General features: G+C 43.3%; 1 protein-coding gene across 3 annotated transcripts in view; it reads right to left on the bottom strand.

Moving 5' to 3' along the window:
* Positions 1 to 329: 329 nt before the first annotated feature.
* The window catches only part of RIC8B (RIC8 guanine nucleotide exchange factor B), a 74,208-nt gene continuing 52,893 nt past the window's right edge, over positions 330 to 21,644 (bottom strand). For 2 of the 3 annotated variants that reach the window (XM_033951655.1, XM_033951652.1), the window contains 3 exons: positions 19,823 to 19,982; positions 15,388 to 15,507; positions 330 to 1,551 (listed from right to left, as the gene is read on the bottom strand). In XM_033951655.1, coding sequence (XP_033807546.1) covers positions 1,455 to 1,551; positions 15,388 to 15,507; positions 19,823 to 19,982 — 377 coding nt within the window. In that variant the 3' untranslated portion in view covers positions 330 to 1,454. The remainder of the gene's footprint in view (positions 1,552 to 15,387; positions 15,508 to 19,822; positions 19,983 to 21,644) is intronic. The other variant, XM_033951654.1, reaches the window with a different exon arrangement.

The following is a 21,644-nucleotide window of genomic DNA, read 5'->3' on the forward strand; positions in this document are numbered from 1 at the left end:
TGTGGTAAATTATCATAATATTTCAATTGAGTATTGATAGCCTATTTTAATACACAGAAACAATTTTTTCTTGGCGAGTCATCATAGTTTAACACAGTTGCATGAGGTGGCCCAAAGAGCCAATGAAGGCGCAATTCCGGTGTGGAATTTTTAGGCGCTAGTAGGTGCTTTAACTTTAGCATTTTTTGCTGTTTTAAATGGCGTTTCTTGATTAGCTTAGGCACTGGTAGGGCACCATTTATAAAATGTTCCCCTGAGTGTCTCACAGTGTTCATGAGCACCAACAATTAAAATTATAATAATCAAAATGTCCACACTAATTTAATACATTTTTTAAGTCTTTATTTTGTAACTGTAATAATTTTCATTTTAACAGAACATGAACATTATAAATTCTGTATACAGCTTACATCTTTGTATTTTATAGATTAATAGTGCATATCAGTCTGTCTAAATATTAGAAATACTAAGATAAATATAACAAACCCATATAAAATACCTGGTAAAAGGAAACTAATGTAGATTTCTGTAACATCCAGAACAAATCACAGTGCACATCCTAATTACATGCAGCATCTCATCTGGATGCCCGTCTGTTACAGTTCCAGAAGGGAAGATTGACAGTGTTGGGATTACTGCTTTACATTTAGATAAATGAGATGAAGAGAGATTATGGAGGTAATTTGTTTCTTTCTTCAGCAGGAGTAACATTTTTACTATGAATCACAAGGAAGACTGCAAAGAAAAATTAGCTTCTTCCTTCCTAACCCCAGCCTTGAATCCCACCCGTTTTCAGAGCAGGTAAAAATGCCCACACTCTTACTGTGGCTTGCAGGACCAGGAAGTGATGTCAGACGGAACGCTGAGGCCGATGTGAGTAGGAGGTTAGATATGCTGCTCTCTGCCAGTGACAATCTGAAGAGGTACTCTGGGAGGGGGGGCGGTGCCGGTGGGGAAAGAACACGGGGGAGGTGGCCGTGGGGAGGCACACGTCATGGTGATACTGGGCGCCAATGCCCCGGGCACCTCCTTCCCTCACTTTGCCGCTGGTGGGAAGAATGAGACAAAAGAGACTGTGAGGGTTGATGAAAGGGACTGACAGAGAGTGAGCACTGGGGGTGACGAAAGGGACTGAGAATACCAATTTTAAACTTTTTATAAGGTCATGTATAAAAGGGAATTCACCTTAAAAATGTGTTTCAAATTTAACTTCACGAGACAAAAATATGATATAGACAGAAATGAGTTCAAAAATCCCTAAACAGCTTAAAAATAAATCCCTCCATTTGCAGTTATAAACCTCCACTATCAGAAGCCCTATTTATAAGTTAGGCACCAGGAAAATAAGGAAGCATGCACAGGGTCACACAGATTTCATGTGAAACTTGAAATGTGCAGGCAGAACTTTGCAGCTACAGAAAACGGTGAACCTGTGCAGTGATGCAGGTGATGGTTCAGTCTGTGCTGGAGTTACTGGACTTGTAGGCCAGGTCTTCCAAAGGAGCCATCGAACCATCTGCCCTCATCCCCATTGGCGTAATAACTTCATCTCTGCAACAAAAAAAGCACAAAGTGTTTTTACCCATTTCTACCTCAGTTCAGGGCTGCCTTGCTCTAACAAATGTGTTGCCTGATGAGAAATGACATACGGCTTCAATTTGCAAGGCTGTGTAGGCAGGTGCAAAGCTTCTGGGTAATTTTATGACTGATTTTGCCCCAGGTCTGAAAAAGAAAGGATTAACACACACTCTTCCCTTTTTTTCAAACTGAAAAAAGTACCTCCAAAGATTTATATAGTAACATAGTAAATGACAGCAGATAAAGACCTGTATGGTTCATCCAGTAAGCCACTATGTGCATCTGTTTGTTCTGTGGATGCTTTTAAAGACAAAAAACATGGATAGTTCTGAAAAAGTCAAGCCACACATTATCTCCCCTGGCTTAACGCCTTCCCATAAACCCCTGCACAAATGACAGGTAAAATAAATACACACATTATGGATCAAGTATTTGTACTGCTATAATGGGTGGGCAATTTTCAAATACCTGTATAAGTAGCCAATGAATATTACCCTCCCTTCACTTTGGGGCTGGCTCACCTGTTTGCAGAGCAATTGTCGCACAGACCATGAGGCTTGCAACCTCACTTTCACAGGGAAAAGCTAAATGGGGTGAAAATCAGGACAGCTTTGGAAATGGGGTTGCTTTTGCCTGCATAAGTCTACATCTGCTCTGAAGTAGAACCTGCAGAAGGCTGTGATAAACAAGGCCTTCGCAAAGTGTCTCTTGGGACCTAGCCAGGCTCTTCTTTGGCTACTGGTTAAAGGTTATGACCAGTGAGTGGAGGTACTTTTACCAACTTTGAGAGTGGGTCATTTTCATCGGTCTTTTACTGGCAGAGAGGAGCTGAAGAACAACTGTTTGCAGGCAAAATTTTATAACCTTCTATCGTATCTCTCTCAGTCATCTTTTCTCCAAGCAGGTCTTCCATCCCCTTTATCATATTTTTTTGTCTTCTCTGTGCCTTTTCTACAATATTGGGGCACCTCTACAACTGCTTCCATTTAGATCCCCTAAAGACGCACAGTAGGTGGTCTGGAAATTTCCATCTGCAGATTCGGAAAGAAGTAGAGAGATCGTGGTTGCCTTTCAAGGGGATCTGCTCAGACAAATGGTGATGAAACCCACGAGGGAAAAAATCTGGTGCTCACTAACGGGGAGAGTATCTCTAATGTCTGAGTGGGTGCCCACTTGGGAAGTAGCAGTCATCAAACAGTTTGGTTTGATATAGCAGTTAAAGTTGAGGAAGACTACACAAAACTCAAAAGTCCATGATTTCAAACATATGGACTTTATTAAAATAGGAAGAAAGAGCTGATAGGATAGGGGATGTAAGAGAAGTGGAAAACCAGTGGTCCAAGCTGAAAGGAGTAATAAAAATGGTCTTCATGTGAGGAAAATAAACAAAAACAATATGGTTTTCCAAACTAGTGGTGGAGTAAATAAAGGCAAAAGAGTTGGCATTTGTGATATATAAAAAAAAGCTCAAGAAGAGGAATACAGAAAGGAATACTGGATGAAACAGAAAGAAGCCAAGAGAGAGATACATATGGCAAAAGCCCAAGCAGAAGAGCAAATGGCTTTGAAAATTATCAGAACCAGACGTCACGATATATATTCAGTAATGGCCCCTTTAAACTGGAACGCCCTGCCTTTATATATAAGAGAAGTTAAAGATCTCAGCAAATTCAAAAATAATTTAAAAACTTTTCTCTTTAAAGACGCATTTAATTCTTAAATAATCCATTTTTAATATTCTTAATCCCACTCCTCATGTTCTCTCCTTATTTGGTTCTTTCCTTTCTTTTTTAATTGAATATTATTAATTTTGTAACTGTCTCCCTCTCCTTTTTCCTTCCCTTATGTATCTGAGTCCGTCTGTTTTGTCAGTCTGTCTTTGACCCCTTTTAAAGCTGTATAATGAACTCTCTAGATCTATTTTATACTTTACTGTTACTCGCTTAGTATGTAATAAGCGATTCACCAAATTTAAATAAACTTGAAACTATAAATGTTAAAAAGAAGACAACAAATTTTTTTTGGTATACTAGTGAAAGGAGGAGGACAAAAAAATAGAATTGCGAGACTAAAAGAAGCTATGAACCACAATGTGGAGAGTGATGAGGAAAAAGCAAATGAGCTAAAATACTTCTGTTCTGTGTTCATGGAAGGAGGAACACAATTGGCTGGCAAAGTTATACATGAGAATGGAGTGGATACCACCTTTCACAGAACAATTTGAAAATGGGACCAGACGGGATCCATTCCAGGACACCGAGGAAGCTCAGAGAGGTTCTGGCAGGTCCTCAAAGATTTCGTCCACAAATCAGAGATGGGAGAGGTTCCGTGGGACTGGAGAAGAGAGGATGTAGTTCCTCTTCACAAAAGTGGTTGCAGAGATGTGGTTGCCACTATATCCAACTCATCTTCCATCACAGCTTCTAGATCCAGAATCTTGTTTCCTATACTTCAAGCATTAGTATAGAGGTATACTGCTTTCCAGACATTGCCCCCTTTCCCCATCCATGTAGCAGTATTCAATGATTTACTTATACTCACCCGGGGGCTTTGATCACCTTGCCCCATCTAATTTAAAGCCCTCTTCAGAAAATTAGCCAGTTGCTGAAGACATTTCTTCCCTTCTTTGATAGAAATATACCATCCCTGCTCAGATCATTGCGTAGCTACGTGAATGGTGTCGTTGAGAGCGTTTTGGCTTCCTGGACCATGGGAAGATTTTCCAAGGACTGCTGAGCAAAGATGGCATATATCTATCAAAGAAGGGAAGAAGTGTCTTCGGTGGCTGGATGCATGCTTCTCTGACCTGGCCCTTACCCTTGACAGGGAGGATGGATGAGAATACTACCTGCGCACCTGACTGCTTCACCTTCTCTCCCAGATCCACAAAGATAAGGAAAAATGCTTGCGAGCCTGAATGTAAATTGCTTAGACAACTTCCATTGCTAGGCGGTAAATAAAAATACAATTATCCGCTTGAAAAAAATATGGTGTGGTTCCTAATCTAATCTTAAGATTTCTAGACCAGTGACTCCCAATAAGGTCCAGATCAGTTTACACTTGCAAAGATACATATTTCAATTTACAGAAATAATTACTACATAGTCTTAATCATTAAAATGGCACAGATATTTCTAGAATAAATAAGTTTTCAAGCTCTTTCTAGAAAGATTTGTTTTATAGCAGAAGGGAAGGTATTCCAGACCAGAACTGTCTGATAGAGGAAGAACACTACCGAAAGGACGTGCTGAGGATCGAGTCGGTTCAGCGAACGGCCACCAGGATGGTCTTGGGGCTCAAGGATCTCACGTATGAAGAAAGATTAAAAAAATTGTGGCTGTACTCACTTGAGGAAAGAAGAGAACGGGGAGATATAATTGAAACATATAAGTACATCACGGGACACATTGAGTCAGAAGATGATATCGTTTGGCTCATGGGACCCTCGACCACCAGAGGACATCCGCTGAAAATCAGGGGAGGGAAGTTTCATGGCGACTCCAGGAAGTACTTCTTCACCGAAAGAGTAGTGGATCATTGGAACAGACTCCCACTCCAGGTGATAAAGGCCAGCAGCGTGACGGATTTTAAGAGAAAATGGGATACTCACGTGGGATCTTTAAGGGAGTGAATTCAGGGGAGGGGATACTTGGAATGGGCAGACTTGGTGGGCTATAGCCCTTTTCTCTTGCTTTTTTCTATGTTTCTAACTTTATGAAATCTCTTAAATGAAGGGAAAATAGTGTTCAACGATCAAATGTACAATGTGATTATGCGGGCCAGGAGATCAGGATGCAGGAGGATTTAAATTTGATATGCCCTCGAGTTGGAAGCCAATGAAACTCTTAAAAGCAGTGTAGAATGATCAAATTTGTGCTTCTTAAAAGTAGTGACTGCAAATTTTTGTAGTTTTACTGCGAGGTACAGTAAGTTACAATAATCCAACTGAGGCAATACCATAGTAAGAGAGTTTCATCTCTTTCGAGCAGGGACTGTCTCCTTTGTAACTCTGTACGTCTGACAGCACTACAGAAGTAGCAATTGAGATTCCATGGACAGAGGTTGGTCCAAGATTACACCCCATCGACCCCATACAGATAAACTGGGCTACTATGGGGCTAAGTGAAAGCACATAACTTTACCCGTTTCAGATCTGCATTATCAGCACGTGGGTTGCATGGATAATTTGAAAACTGAAATTAAAGGCATGTCACGCCTCCTGAAATGTCCACTCAAATTTACACACGCAGGCGTGTAAGGACATTTAACTAACCTAAATTTTTGTGCCTAGATCTCAACAAAGATTTTAAAGATTTACCACTTTATATTTTAAAAATACAGATGAAAGCAAAAACAAAAATCCAAATGGACAGATATGCCTCCACTCACAGAAGAAACGTATAGCGTTCAGTTGGACAGAAAGGCAAAAATCTTCATAAAATCTGCAAAAACAACAGCTTTAGTTTTTAGATAAATACAAAATATGTTCATTTTTTTTCTCTTGGTTTGCAAACTCTAATGTATCTTTGTAAGACAGCTCTGCACTGAGATGGGAGAACCAATGCGTGCCCATTCTCCTAGGAAACACAGTCTAGGCTCACTCTCTCCTTCACTTGCTCTGAATTACTCAACCTCAAGCTTCTTTCTACTCTAGGCTTTCTTGGTGGCAGTTTTAATTACAATCCTGATGGGCATTTTAATCTCTTTAAAGCTTCCTACTGCCTCTCCACAGCTAATCCAATTATATCCTGCCTACGAGCTGCAGGAACCATCTAAAGGTGCTTCATTATGGATTTAGCCAATGAAAAGTATTAGCATTGATTTTTTTAAATCCTTTCACATCACTATTATTTACTTTTCAAGAATCTAAACAAAATAAACATGTCATAAGGAGCAAAGTCTTTGATTTTAATATAACAAAGCAAAGTTAGAAAGATTGTAGGGCTCACTGAACAGGGACAGAGATAGAGTATAGGGTATGGGACTTGATAAGACTGCTTTTTCTGTGTGGTTACAATCAAAGAGGTTTACATATTTTAGACAGGTACTTATTTTGTACCTGGGGCAACGAAGTGTTAAGTGATTAAGAACATAAGACTAGCCTTATTGGGTCAGACCAAGCTGAGGAAGTTGCAACGCAGACAGATACCCCTCAATAGCAGTGGAATCTTGCCCCGCCGAAGCCTGATACAAGGCAGAGTAATAAGAGAGGAAAACCGACCTAATAGCTGAATCAGTACAATGTGAGGTGCCCACTGAGTCCCGTACACAAGTAATAGCCGCTCTCGCCTGCTTCAACTTAATAAGTCGAGCCAAGCGAGACCCAGGTGTGTTATTATACTCAGAAACCGTTTGTCGTAAACGCAATCTCAAGAACTCATACTCCTCCATCTGCAATATAGAAAGTTCCGCACGCACCTTAACAAGTTGTTCATATACTAAGGGGTCCTGGTGTCTCTGATGCAACCCTACCAATCTCTCCAGCTGTTCATGAAGGGTCAAAGAGCGCTGTGCACGCATTCGTTTACAGCGAGCTCCCCATTTTATAAAAATACCCCGGACCACCACCTTCAGCGCATCCCACAAAGTAGCATCACTAACCGTATTATTATCATTATGCTGAAGGTACTGTTCCACAGTCATACCCACCTCCCGAACCACACTCGGATCCTTCAATAATGTCTCATTCAGTCTCCAAAAACGACATCCCGTCCCCTCCCAGAAACCCGCACAGGCTACCCACACGGGCGCATGATCAGAAACCTGGATAGGCCCAGTCTCTGCCTGTCGAATCCCACCCCACAAATTACGATGAACCCATATGCCATCTATACGCGCATATGATCTATGTGCATGAGAATAATGAGTATAAGAGCGCTGTGTTGGATGAGACAACCTCCAATAATCTACCAAGCCCAGAGCAGAAAACAGAGACAGTAGAGCCCTTCGAGATGCCCTAGAAGGAGAACGAGTCCCTCCCACAGAGTGATCCAGAATAGCATCGGGTGTAACATTAAAATCCTCACCAAGATAAACCGACCCTTGAACAAAATCCATCAAATCAACTTTAAGAGACCTAAAATACCCAGCCTGTCCGGTATTGGGCCCATACATATTGAGAATAGTGATGAGATGGCCCTGCAAGGTAGCCACCAGAGCCAGACATCTCCCCGCACCATCACGATAGACTTGATTCACCACTAGACCCAGCCCCTTCCTGACTAATATGGCCAACCCCCCCACCCGTTTCACGAGGCCTCAAATGTGTTTCCTGAAGTAAACAAACATCCCATTGCATGCGTACCAATTCCCTATACACAATACTACGCTTACCCGGACTATTAAGTCCATTAACATTCCATGATCCTACAGTGAAAAGCTTATCTCCCATCCCCCTTCCCACCTTCCCACCCTAACCCCCCAGACCCCCCCTCCCTCCCCCCACCCTTCACTGCATCAAACCCTGAGCACCAGGATTTGCCAGCTTATAGAAAGTGCAATCGTCCCCCAAAGGCAATCAACACCCAATCCCAAAAACAAGGAAACTGCCAAAGTGTGCACCCATAAACATACACAATATGCCACACCACATCCCCTTCCCCACACTCAAACTCCAAGCACTCCCCCCACTCACCAAACCCCATTCATGCATCCAAATGTATCCCACCAACGCCCAAACTCAAACAAATGTAAACTAACAGAAAAACATTCTGGTGTTTTTTGTTTTTTTTTGTGAGCATGCATGAAAAAAGAGGGAGAAACCACCAGTCCAAAGGAGCACAGGCTCCAACAATAGTCTTAATCCCTGCCAGTCACTGCTGCATGATCAGCTCAGAACTGACCGGGCCGAAGCCAACAACCAAAATCAGGCCAGAGGATGAGCAATCACAGTCAGGACTGGGGTTTCACAGACTTCTTGCCAGAACGCAACGCAGTATGCCAAGTGCAGATGTAGATGCCACAGCCAGCGGTCGCTCTCCATCCAGCTGAGTCCCAATGCTTGCGTGACATCTTTGAACGCTCTGCGCTTCTGCAAGGTAGACCACGCCAGATCCTGAAAAACTCCCACAGCCAAATCCTTCAACCAGAGAGCAGCTTGTCGACGGCCAGCCAGCAAAATACGTTCCTTAAGAGTGAACTCCCCGAAGCAAGCGATGATATCACGAGTGCCCTGTGCACGGACAGCTCCCAGACTGCGATGGGCACGCACCAGCACGATGGTATCAGGCAATTCAGCTCCATCAGCCCTCAGCAGATGCTCACAAAAGGCACGAACCACCGCTTTGCAATCCCTATAAGCCTCAGTTTCAGGGATTCCTTTGAAGCGCAGATTGCAGCGCCGAGAGCGATTCTCAAGATCCTCAACTTGAGTTTGAAGATCCCGGAGCTCTGTGGATAGGCGGCCCGTAACATCAGTAGTATTGGTCACCGCCGTATTGAGTGTGGCCATGTGGTCCTCAGAAGCCGAGACGCGGGCTCCCAACTCACTGACCTCTGACCGAAGCTCCACAATTGCCGCTCTCACATCCCCCCGCACACCGATGATCTCTTCTTTCAATTCTTTAAACAAGTCCGTCATGAACTTCGGAGGCACGTCTCCAGCCTCCCCCAGCTGGTCCGGAATGCCCTCGTCTTCCGACTCGGAGTGAGTCGCCGGTCCGGCCGCCATCTTTTTTTTCTCCCCCATGCTGCCCGTCGCCTCCGGGCCCGATTTATCCGGCGGGTCGCCAAAAAATTTAAATTTCTCCAAGCGTTTTCAAGTCGCCATTAGAAGGGGAGCACTGCCAGCCCAGACTAGTGGCAATAAAAACACACTTTGGAAGCGCCAAGCACAAAATTAAACTAAAGCCCTACGGAGCTCCTGCTCTAAGCTGCCATCCAGTGAGATGACGTCACTTCCCCCTCAGCAGATCAGCAATTTCATGTTTGAGTTATTTCAGTAACCTGGGATGTATGCCATCTGGTCCAGATGATTTATTACTCTTTAACGTGCCAATTTGACTTGGTATGTCTTCCAGGCTCACTGAGATTTCTTTCATTTCCTCCACATCATCAGCCTTGAAAACCATTTCCAGATCAGGTAGATCTCTTAATCTCCTTCCGTAAAGACCAAAGCAAAGGATTCAGTCTCTCTGCTATGGCCTTATCCACCCTGAGGGCTCTTTTGCTCCTTGATCATGCAATGGTCCCAAGGATTCCCTCACAGGTTTTCTGCTTCTGATATACCTAAAACAAATTGTTACTATGAGTTTTTGACTCTTTAGTAAGTTTTTCTTCATATTCTTTTTTAGCTTTCTTTATCAATTCTTTGTATCTAACTTGCCAGTGCTTATGTCTCTTCTTATTTCCTTCATTTGAATCCTTTTTCCATTTTTTAAATGATTTTTTTTTTGCTTTAATACCCTATTTCACTTCACTTTTTAGCATAACATAAGAACTGCCATACTGGGACAGACCGAAGGTCCATCAAGCCCAGTATCCTGTTTCAAACCAGGTCCCAAATACCTAGCTAGATCCCAAGTAGTAAAACAGATTTTATGCTGCTTATCCTAGAAATAAGCATTGGATTTCTCCAAGCCATCTCACAAATGGCCTATGGACTTCTCTTTTAGGAAATTATCCAAGCCTTTTTTAAATCCCACTAGGCTAACTGATTTCATCACATTCTCCAGCAACGAATTCCAGAGTTTAATTCCTAGATGACATAAATGCTTCTTGGAGCTACTGATCCAGGAATCGACAAGAGGGGAGCGGCCCTTAGTGGAATGCAGAACATAGTACATCTAGGAATTTGACCTCCCTAGCACTCACTGATGTAACATTTATCCAGTCAATGCTGGTAGAATTGAAATCACTAAATTATTAACCACTCCACACTCTATATATTAATTGGAAACTTTTCCGAGCCCGATTTCTTCTCCGCTTCACACCTAAGCGGATTACAGTAAATCAAGTTTCAAGTTTATTAAATTTTTACTATACCGACCATCAACGAGTATCTAGCTGGTTTACAAGTTAAAAATAATACAATAAATCAGTGTTTTTCAACCTTTTTTGGGCAAAGGCACACTTGTTTCATGAAAAAAATCACGAGGCACACCACCATTAGAAAAAGTTAAAAAATTTAACTGTGCCTATATTGACTGTATATAAATATATAGGAATCAAATAAACACAAAGAAAGTATTTTATAATGCTGCCACCGCCACTGGGGAATAGGCTGCCACTGCCGCCATCGGGAACAGGCCGGCACCGAGTTCTCCCTGCTTCTCTTCCCCGCAGGGCCGACCAACTCTCGCCACCCGTCGTCAATTCTAACGTCGGAGAGGACGTTCTAGGCCAGCCAGGCAGCGATTGGCTGGCCCAGAACGTCCTCTCCGACGTCAGAATTGACGCGAGTGGCGAGAGTTGGCCGGCCCCACAGGGAAAAGCAGGGAGAACTTGGCGCCGGCCTGTTCCCGATGGCGTCGGTGGCACTCAAGTGGCTAAAGAGCCGCAGTTTGCCGGCCTAGGGACAACACTGGAGGGTGGCCAGCTGTGCACCCCCTTGGGACGTAAACCCGGGGTGGGGCAGACCGCCCCCCCCCCCACCCTGGTATACCACTATCTGTACCTCACTCCCTCCCTATGACCAAAAATTCTCCTTTCTTCTATTCCCCGTGTACACAACCATCTCTTTCCCTCCCTTCCTCTCTCCAAAGTCCATGCCTTCTGTGTCCAAACACTCATTCCCTCCCCCACCTCAGCATCTCTTTCCCTCCCTTCCTCTCTCCCAAGTCCATTTCTTCTGTGTCCAAAAACGCATTCCCTCCCCCACCTCAGCATCTCTTTCCCTCCCTTCCTCTCTCCCAAGTCCATGCCTTCTGTGTCCAAAAACCCATTCCCTCCCCCACCTCAGCATCTCTTTCCCTCCCTTCCTCTCTCCCAAGTCCATTTCTTCTGTGTCCAAAAACGCATTCCCTCCCCCACTTCAGCATCTCTTTCCCTCCCTTCCTCTCTCCCAAGTTCATGCCTTGTGTCCAAAACGCACTCCCTCCCCCCTTTTGTGTTCCGTGTTTGCCTCCCAGCCCATCTTTGCAACTTTCTTAGCAAAACGAAGCTCAAGCCGCGAGGCTTGTCTTCTGCTTCCTGCCTGCCCTGCCGCGCACAAATAGCCGAACGGAAGTATTCTCCGACGTCAGCGTTGACGTCGGAGGGCAGGCTTTGCTTAAGCCCTCCCTCCGACGTCAGCGCTGACATCGGGGAACGCTTGCGATCGGCTATATGTTAGCTGCAGGGCAGGCAGGAACAGAAGACGAGCCTCGCGGCTCGAGATGTATTGAACTCCGCGGGTCCCCCGTCCAGCTCTCTCCTGTCCACGTGGGGCGGACCGCCCCTCTCCCTAGACTGGTGTTACTGCCCTGATGGCGGCCCTGACCGTACGGCACACCAGGCAACATCTCGCGGCACACTAGTGTGCCGCGGAACAGCGGTTGAAAAACACTGCAATAAATAATATAATTGAAAAGGAAAAAAGAAAAGGGGATTGTGAACATTTAAACTTTAACTAGACATACTGGAAAGTGAGGGCAGGGAATAATAAGATAGAGAGGGGAAAAAAAATACATTATTAAAAAAAAAAAAAAAAATCAAAAATCAATATACTCAGACATACAATAACATCAACCAGGGACAGAAAGTTAAACCTAAAGAAAAATAGCTAAGTGGAGAAAAAACCTTCGTTACATAGAAACATGATGGCAGATAGTCTGCCCATCCACAGTAACCATTGTCTCTTTCTCCGAGAGATCCCACGTGCCTATCCCAGATCCTTTTGAATTCAGACACAGTCTGCTTCCACCACCTCTTCCAGGAGACTGTTCCACGCATCTACCACCCTTTCCGTAAAAAAGTATTTCCTTAGATTACTCCGGAGCCTGTCACCTCTTAACTTCATCCTCTGCCCTCTCATTCCAGAGCTTCCTTTCAAATGAAAGAGACTCGACTCATGTGCATTTACACCACGTAGGTATTTGAACGTCTCTTATCATATTTCCCCTCTCCCTATTGGCTAAGGCTCTTAACATTTGCATCTCCTCTTCCTATAGGCTAAGGCTCTGTGCACCTGCATTGTGAGGTCATAGAGCTGCCCATCTACAGTAACCATTATCTCTTCCTCTCTCTAAGAGATCCCACGTGCCTATCCCAGGCTTTCTTGAATTCAGACACAGTCTCTGTCTCCACCACCTCTACCGGGAGACTGTTCCATGCATCTACCACCCTTTCTGTAAAAAAGTATTTCCTTAGATTACTCCGGAGCCTGTCACCTCTTAACTTCATCCTAGGCCCTCTCATTCCAGAGCTTCCTTTCAAATGAAAGAGACTCGACTCATGCGCATTTACATTATGTAGGTATTTAAACGTCTCTATCGTGTTATTCACACCATCCAGTGTGTCTACTCTATTGCAGATTTTGGTATCATCTGCAAAGAGGCATATCTTACCTGATAACCCTTCAGCAATATCGTTTATAAAAATGTTAAAAAGAACGGGCCCGAGAACAGAACCTTGAGGCACACCACTTGTAACATCCCTTTCCTCAGAGTGATCTCCATTGATCACTACCCTCTGTTGCCTTCCACTCAACCAGTTCTTGACCCAGCCTGTCACTTTGGGACCCATCCCGAGGGCACTCAGTTTATTTATTAGACATCTTCATGGATTTTTTAAAAAAACCTTCACTCTGTCGCCTATCAAATAATCCAAAAACCCCTCCAATGTCCTACTTAGAAGTTCCAGGATATCAGCCTTCAAGGAAAGAATCAGTCGAGCAGGTCTGGGCTGAGTTTTAGTGCCTGCATTTTAGAGAGAGGTGCAGAGGAGGGTGATTAAATGTATCAGAAGGGACAGAAGGATGTTTCAAGCAACATAGGTGTTATGGAAAATCTTATCTCCTGTAATGTTCCTTAGCCCCTAATTTGCTTAATTTTTAACAAATTTACTGTCTGAAGATCTTTCCTTGATAAACACCGACTCAGTGGCAAAACATAACAGACATCCTCCCGCTAAATATAGAAAAGCCTTTTAATCAAGTGTCTTTTCATTAGCTAGGAAGTGACATTCCTTCTCCTTTCCTCTAAGTTTCCTCAGCATCCTTCTGGATGCATCTAGATAAGCTTTAGTCTCACTAACTCTTGCCTTTTTTCAAGGGCTTTTCTTTCTCATCTGCACAGTGCGTTACCGGCAAAGCATGGACAGACTGTTTGAAATGACTTATTTCATCACAAACACAGTCTGCTTGGATAACACCGCATGCACAAGACCTATTCACAGTCTCCTAATTGAGTGCTACAGAACAGTTCCGATCTTTTCATGGACCTTTGTTTCCTTCTGCGATTAGAAAACAGGAAAGCGTGGTACTGCCTGAACAATTCCTTCCTAATTAATTGGGTGTTTTAATGAGTTTCAGCAGGTCCTCTCACATGCGTGCTTTATTGACTTCTGTTCAATGCAGAACAAAACCACAGGCGCTGGTAATTGGGCTTACAATATCAACCTCAGGATTCCTGGTCATGAGGTGAGGTTGGCTAGGAAAAAGAGAGCCCTGACATTTTAAATTAATTTAATATTCAATTCCTTCCAACAATCACTCACCATAAAGGAAAGAAATATGTTTGGTTGTAAGTAGAGCCTGTTCATTAATGCACAATTTCTCTAATATACAAAGATCACACAACAAATATGTTGTTTTAGCCCTGGAGGGGTGTTTTTGAAAGGACGGCCAAGTCATAATTGGGATGTCCTGCTCATAATGTCCAAACAAAAGTCCATCTCATGGCCATTTTTCATCAGGAAATAAATTGGAGTTTCCTGTTTGAAAATATATGAGAATATCCAAAATGAGCAGCCATTCCTTAAAATAAAATGTCCAAACTACGAATGGCAAACGTCCAGGGACAAGGATGTCGGACTGGAAGCATTTTTATTTTTTTTTTTCCAAAAATGGCCACAAATGTCCTTGCAGACTAGAGGGGCTGCCTAGCAGTCCATGCAGTGGATTGTAAATCAGAGCACCCAGGTTCATATCCCCCTATATCTCTTATTTTAAATGCTGAGTCCTCCAGAAGCCCTCTTTGCTATCTGGACGATCTACAGAGGGGAAGAGAGGGGATATGAGGTGCTACCACTGTGCCCACTCAGGCCCACCCACAGCTATGCTACTGTCCCGAATGAAGGAACTACTATCCCAATGTCCTTGAAGAACAGCTTTATTTTGGGACTTGATGGCAAGATATTTTTTTCAGTTTTGGCGCTTCAGCTCTGGAATGGTATGCCAAAACATTTACAAGAGGAAAATAACCTGTCACGCTTTAAAAACAAGCGTTTTTAAAAGTTTCCTATTTAAAGATGCCTACAGTCTTTAGTCTTCCTCGAAAGGGATCACCCTGTAATTTTCTCTTTATATATATATATATATTTTTTTTTTTTTCCTCTTCCCTACAAGCCTTCTCCCTTCTTTCTCTTTTCAACTTTTTCTCCATCTCTTCTTTTTTTGAACTCTCTCCCCTCCCTAATCGTACTTCCCATGTAGTTCTACCCCTTCGACCCTTTTGTAATAGTTTGTTGATGTGTCTGTCTAGTATATTGTATTTTATATAGTGTTTGTTATAAATTTTAATTGTATGGTTTTTATTATTACTTATTGTATATCGCTTAGAAAATTGTGTTAAGTGATTAAATCAAATTTTAATGAAACTTGGCCACACAGAGAAGTTATACTGCAGAAAGTTTGCTGCAGAAGAAAGATATAAAAGATAAGAGGTATGCTACCTGGAAAGTCTGTCAAACATATGGACGAGTTTCATAGCTTCATATTCCTTCTGTTCCTCAGTCATTTCATCCAAGGGATTGGGCATCGGCTCTTCAACATGCCCTGTGATGAGATTAATGCTGCAAAGAGAAACACAGCTAGAATGTATATATGTATATATAAGCTTTTTCCAATAAGAGCTTTCTCCTTTCCTATCCACTTCTTACTAGGAAGACTTGTATATTTCCAGTCTCCTTATTCTATTCTGTTTTCATTTGGAAATAACCAGGTCCAGCCTCTCCTTATGGCTTCTCTACAGATTTCATTAGGGAACCCTCAAGTAAAATTTTCAGCATATTTCCATTTTTCTGGAGAAGGAGAAAATATTGCACTGCCTTCCTCTGGCTGCAAGAAGGATGGCAGCTCTCTAAGATTCACTGTGGGAACAGTGGTTGTCCTTTTAGCTGCTTGAATGCAAGTATTTTAAATTCTGCATCAGCTGAGGATCCAACGTCTGGCAGGGGAATATTAAACACCATCTCAGTGCTTTTATAAATCACCTTTCACTACTTTTCGGGGGTTCACCTTCCCATCGTCCTAGACAACCTGGAGGGGTCTTCCTGCGATGGTCAATTTTGTCTGCTCTAAAATGCATTTTGTTGCTTTGGTTAGAATCAACAGTTCCCACGCTTTCCTGGTGGAGGTCTCAGATGATTACCTTGCTGGCTTGGGAACGTCAGAGCGTGGTCTCCACTTCACGGCTATTTGGGAACCTTTTTGGAACACTATGACACCTGTGGCCAGAAGTCGCATTTTGAATTATTGAATATTTGTTAAATTATGTGCCTGTATATTTGAGTTAGTTCCCATGGGACTCCGGACAGGGGGGGGTGGGGGAGAGGTGGGGAGGGGGGTGGGCACTCTTAGAAAATAGCAATGGTTGAGCTTTGTTTGTTGTAAGGAATATTGGACCTGTATGTTTTTCGCTCAATAAAAATTATTTAATGATAAATCACTTTTCACAATAATCACAAACAGGTTAACAACTCAGTGGCCCAATATTCAACTGCTGTGGTCCGTAGTTCAGAAAACAGTTGGCTAAAATAAAACCAGATATTCAGCTCTGGGTACCTTGACACTGGCCAGCGTTGAAAATCCGGTCTCAGTGCCAAGCCAGAAGTGTTACCATTAAACAGGGAGCCTTTCTGCTTTTTCCCAACTTTATTGGGTTAGTTATCTGGTAAGCGGCTCTTAACCACCAGCTCCACCCAAGCTGTGTCAAACTTCACCCACAGACTTCCAGCCGGTTAGAGATACCCCACTTGCTGGCCCTTATCTGGTTAGCAGCACTTGTTAACTGGTCAGTGCCTTTAAGTATTGACTTCTAAATAAAAATATCAGAAAACAATGTAAGTACATTTTTTTTTAATAAAAACAAAATCATAAAATGTCACACTAGCTCTCAACACATTTATTAGCATTGAAGCTTGGTGCAACAGCTGTCTCTCGAAGAAATCACTTCTAGTCTGGGATCCCTTGATATTGCAGTCCAGGGGCTTGTTATTGCGACTGAAAATGTCCTATTGGAAGTTTTGGCTATTGTAAACATGACTGATATTGCTTCATATTCTGATCTAAGATGGCATCAAGGTTCATAAGAGACCAAGAACTGCTGTGGATATTCCAGGGCACCATTTAGAAACACAGAAACATGACGGTAGTTTTCAATGCATTCCTCTCAGGAAAGTCTAGGCATTTAGAAAGCTCTGAAATACTGACTCCCAGGCAGTCCAGCTAATAAACATTTCAGAAATGCGAAGACTATAATTAACTTGCCTCCCTCTTTGCAATGTGTTCCTTTCAAGGGTATTATGGGTTGGAAACTGTGGTCCGAGTTGGGAGCAGCGTACCTTTCTGAGGGGGAGAAAGTGGGCAGACTGCTAAAGTTCAGGGCTGGAGTTGGACTTGAGATTTAATTACTTGTCTTTACCAAATCTGAACTCAGGGTGAGTACACACATGATTTTCAGTCCCAGGGATCTGTCTGGCAATGAAGAGTGAAATGACTTGCTGAAGATCACAAAGGATATCAGTGGGAGAAGCAGGATTTGAAGCCTGGGTATCAATGGTTCTAGCCCCTGGGCCGCCCCTCCACTCCTTTGGGATCTTGGTGTACAGCTGGAACAGAACTGGGAATGTCACAGCTGCAGTATGGCAAGGGAAAGGGGACGGGGGACTTGTATACTGCCTTTGTGTGGCTTTGACATTCAAAGCGGTGGGCACTGGAGGATTAAGTGACTTGCTCAGGGTCACAAGGAACAGCACCGGGATTTGATCTCACAATCTCTGGGATGCAGAGGCAGCAGCTCAACCCTTCCCTTACAGGCATTCTTCCTGAAGTTTAAGGGGCTTCATCAGTTAAGGCCGGTTTAGCTACAGTTACCGAAGCTGGATTACGCATAATTAGTATTTGTTGGGTTTCTCCTGGGATCCCAGCACAGGCAAATGTTCTTGTAGAAAACTGCAGAGAAGGTGGATGGGTTGAGAATTAGGGTCTAATCATGTGTTCTCTGTAATGGACGCTTTAATTTGTTCCCTATTCTGCCTCATTATTGGAGTTCAAAAAGGAGGGGAGTAAGCATAATCTGGCCGATATTCAGCCAGCGGTGCCAGCTGTGTTCCCGGATAGTCAATGCCAGGCCCTGTCTGAGAATCGGCATGTCGGCTGATAAAGTCATGGGGTTAAGTGTCCTATTCATAGGGTTACCAGATTTTCCGTTTGGAAAATCCGGACCCCTAGACCTGCCCCCCCCCCCAGTTCCACCCTATCCCTACCCCAGCCCTGACTCCCGCTGCCTGCTCTCGTTGAGCGGGAGGACATCATCGTGGGGCATCTGCACTCGCGTGGATGCCCTCCCACCAGACAGTGATTTGTTTCAAGCTTTTCAAAACCCGGCACTTTGCCATCCAGACCCCTGGACATGTCCTGGGAAATCCTGACATCTGGTAACCATATCTATTCAGCCCCTGAGCACCTAATCTGAACCACTTAAAGAAAGGCCTGCTATTTACGAGACCCAATTTAGATGGTTATCTTTTGCACTTAAGGGCTGAATATTGCAGTGTAACCTACTATGCTATCCTTTGCATTATAATCAGAATTTTTTTACTGCGCTGTTGGATTCTTGTCAGACTTTTAAATTACTGAAAGGATTTGACAAAATAGAACAGGAAACACCTTTATTCACATTGTCGAAGGTGACTCGGATCGGACAAGAGGTCATGGACTGAAGCTGTGGGGAGACGGGGCCAGGACAAACGTCAGAAAGTTCTGCTTCACACAGCGAGTGGTGAATGCCTAGAACGCTCTCCCGGAGGAGGTTGTGGAGGAAACCACCATTCCAGGATTTAAGGGCAAGTTGGATGTATGTCTTCTTGAAAGACACATTGAGTAACTAATGTATTCGCCAGGGTAGACCTGGCTGGGCCTCCGCGTGTGTGGATCGCCGGACTAGATGGACCCATGGTCTGATCCGGTGCAGGCATTTCTAATGTTCTTATAAATGTATAAAACCTGGCTCTTGTTGATGCTTTGAGGGATGTGGGGAGCATTAATGAACTCAAAAAAGGTAGTAAATACATTCTAAGGAATAAATAAATATACTGGAGACAGCAACTGAAAACCATCACTAAACGTAGAATAATAATTTGCTCCATCTTTGTTCTACCAGAGTGATTAGAGGGATTTTTGCTGGCTCTGTCTGAATAATGCTCTTGAAAATCCATGGACAGGCAGCTTTATGAAATACGAGGGCAAATCCAGGAGCAGCAGACACGTTTAGACATCCTTTTAATCAAAATGTGCTCCCTTGGCAGAACATAAGTAACAGCATTTCTTGCTTTTGTACTTTGCTCCCACTATTCCAGCTCAGAAATCTCTTAGCTCTTACATGCATCTCCCTATATGTTCACACAAACATTAAAGTCTGGGAACTGAGAAGGCCACTCCAATACCTCCGTCTTTCTTTTCTCTATGTACTTTATGGTTGCAGTGCCCCCTAGGGGTGGGAGGCAATTCTATACCATGGGTGCCTGTCACACCTGTAAATGTCTAGAATAATGGCATGGATGCATGTATAAATGAAGTTCCATCTTAGGATTATTTTGCTGTACCATTTAACATATATAGTGTGAATTCATGAGGGGGATTCATGCATTAATTACAGAATACTAATGGGTGTCTCCAGCATTTTGGTGCCAACCTATACCAGCTCTATATCTGGGGCGAGTGCTTGCACCTAAATGTTAATTCCTTTATAGAAGAGCACCTATAAGGCTCCCTTCTGCACCCTATGTTAAGCACCTGCTAAAAAAACTACCCTGTTTGAATACTGAGCCAAATGTTACTACGTGAAGAGAGTCTTGAGGATGAATGAAAACATTAGAAATACGTTACTTGGGCTTTGCTGATTTGTACTCCTCTGTGTCCGTGTCCTCGTCGTCTGAGTACCAGTGGTCACCTCGTCCTCCTGCAAGCAGGCCCCTGGCTGCCAGAAGTCCTGCCGCATTTCCATAGCCTGTATACTTCAGTAGGCTGTCGACTGAATAAAACAGAGCTGCAATAGTTTAGTGAACAAAAAAGTAGTTACAAAACAGAAGAAATACTGTGCGGGCAGGTACAGAGCTCATGGATACTTTTTCTAATGGAGCTTGTATCAAAGATTTGCATTAGCTTATCCTCTGCACACTTTTTTCTAGGATAAACAATACACATAGTTTTGAAAATGGCAACAGATGCATTTGGTCTTCGCTCACCCCGGAAACACCTCTGTGCAACACAGTGGGGGAGGAGAGAGAGGGTGTAAGGGCAGAAAAGCTTGAGGGGTGAGAAGTAGAAGAACATGCATCTTTAAACCCTGCAGAGCAAAAGATTTAAAACATGATGGAAATGGCAGAGACAAGGCTGGTGCAAAGGTATCGGGGACCCCCCACTCAATTAAATTTCAGATCCATGATACATTGTGCTTTTATATATTAGACTTTGTTATAAAATAGGAGATGGCCGATGTCATAATTAGCATATTTGTAATGGTGCAATAAGAACTGTCAGAAAGAAAGTTCATAATTTACTGAAGATCTCTATATAATTTCCATAGCGTGGTACAAATTTTAAGTCTCAACAATGGGAAGAGTTTTTTGACACCTGTATAATCTAGCGGCACATAAAATAGAATAATAAACTTCATATACAATGAAGAATCACAAAGTTTATTATTCTATTAATGTGCCAATAGATTATACAGATCATTGAATTCTGGGCATAATGAAACATGGCCATGCTGGGTCATGTAGCTCTTGTGACATCCTTATCTCCTTTTGGCTATCTTCACCTTTATGTCTATGTTTTTGAGGCCCATAATTTTCTGTACCATAACTTTTTACTGCTCCCTGAAAGTCCCAAACACCCAATGTCATAAAACAGAACCACTTTGGGCTCATTGTTACAGAACTGCCAAACTGAACATTCTTGTGCCAGAACTCCTGCATTTTGAGAAGAGCAACTAAGCTGATAAAGGGTATGGAAAACCTCTCATATACTGACAGGCTGAAAGAGCTGGGGCTGTTCTCCCTGGAGATGCGGAGACTTAGAGGAGACATGATAGAAACCTTCAAGATCCTGAAGGGCATAGAAAAAGTAGACAGGGACAGATTTTTCAAGTTATGGGGAACCACAAGTACAAGGGGGCACTCGGAGAAATTGAAAGGGGACAGGTTTAGAACAAACGCTAGGAAGTTCTTTTTCACCCAGAGGGTGGTGGATACATGGAACGCGCTTCCGGAAGCTGTGGTAAGCAGGAGCAAGTTACAGGGCTTCAAAGAAGGTTTGGACAGGTTCCTAGAGGACAAAGGGATTGAGGGGTACAGATAGGAGTAGAGGTAGGTTATAGGGACAGGAGTGAGAGGCAAGTTATAGGCATAGTCAGGGACCACTGATCAGGCAATAGGCCTGATGGGCCGCCGCGGGAGCGGACCGCTGGGCGAGATGGACCTCTGGTCTGCCTCAGCGGAGGCAACTTCTTATGTTCTTATGTTATTTCAATTGAAAGGAAGCTCTGGAATGAGGCATTAAAGGATGAAGGTGAAAGGGAATAGACTCAAAAGTAACATCAGAAAATACTTTTTCATGGAAATGATGGTGAATGCGTGAAATGGTCTCCCAGTGGAGGCTGTGGAGATGAAGACTGGATGTGAATTCAAGACAGCTTGGGGCAAGTATG

Source organism: Geotrypetes seraphini, chromosome 7 (assembly GCF_902459505.1).
Source record: "Geotrypetes seraphini chromosome 7, aGeoSer1.1, whole genome shotgun sequence".
Lineage (NCBI taxonomy): Eukaryota > Metazoa > Chordata > Amphibia > Gymnophiona > Dermophiidae > Geotrypetes > Geotrypetes seraphini.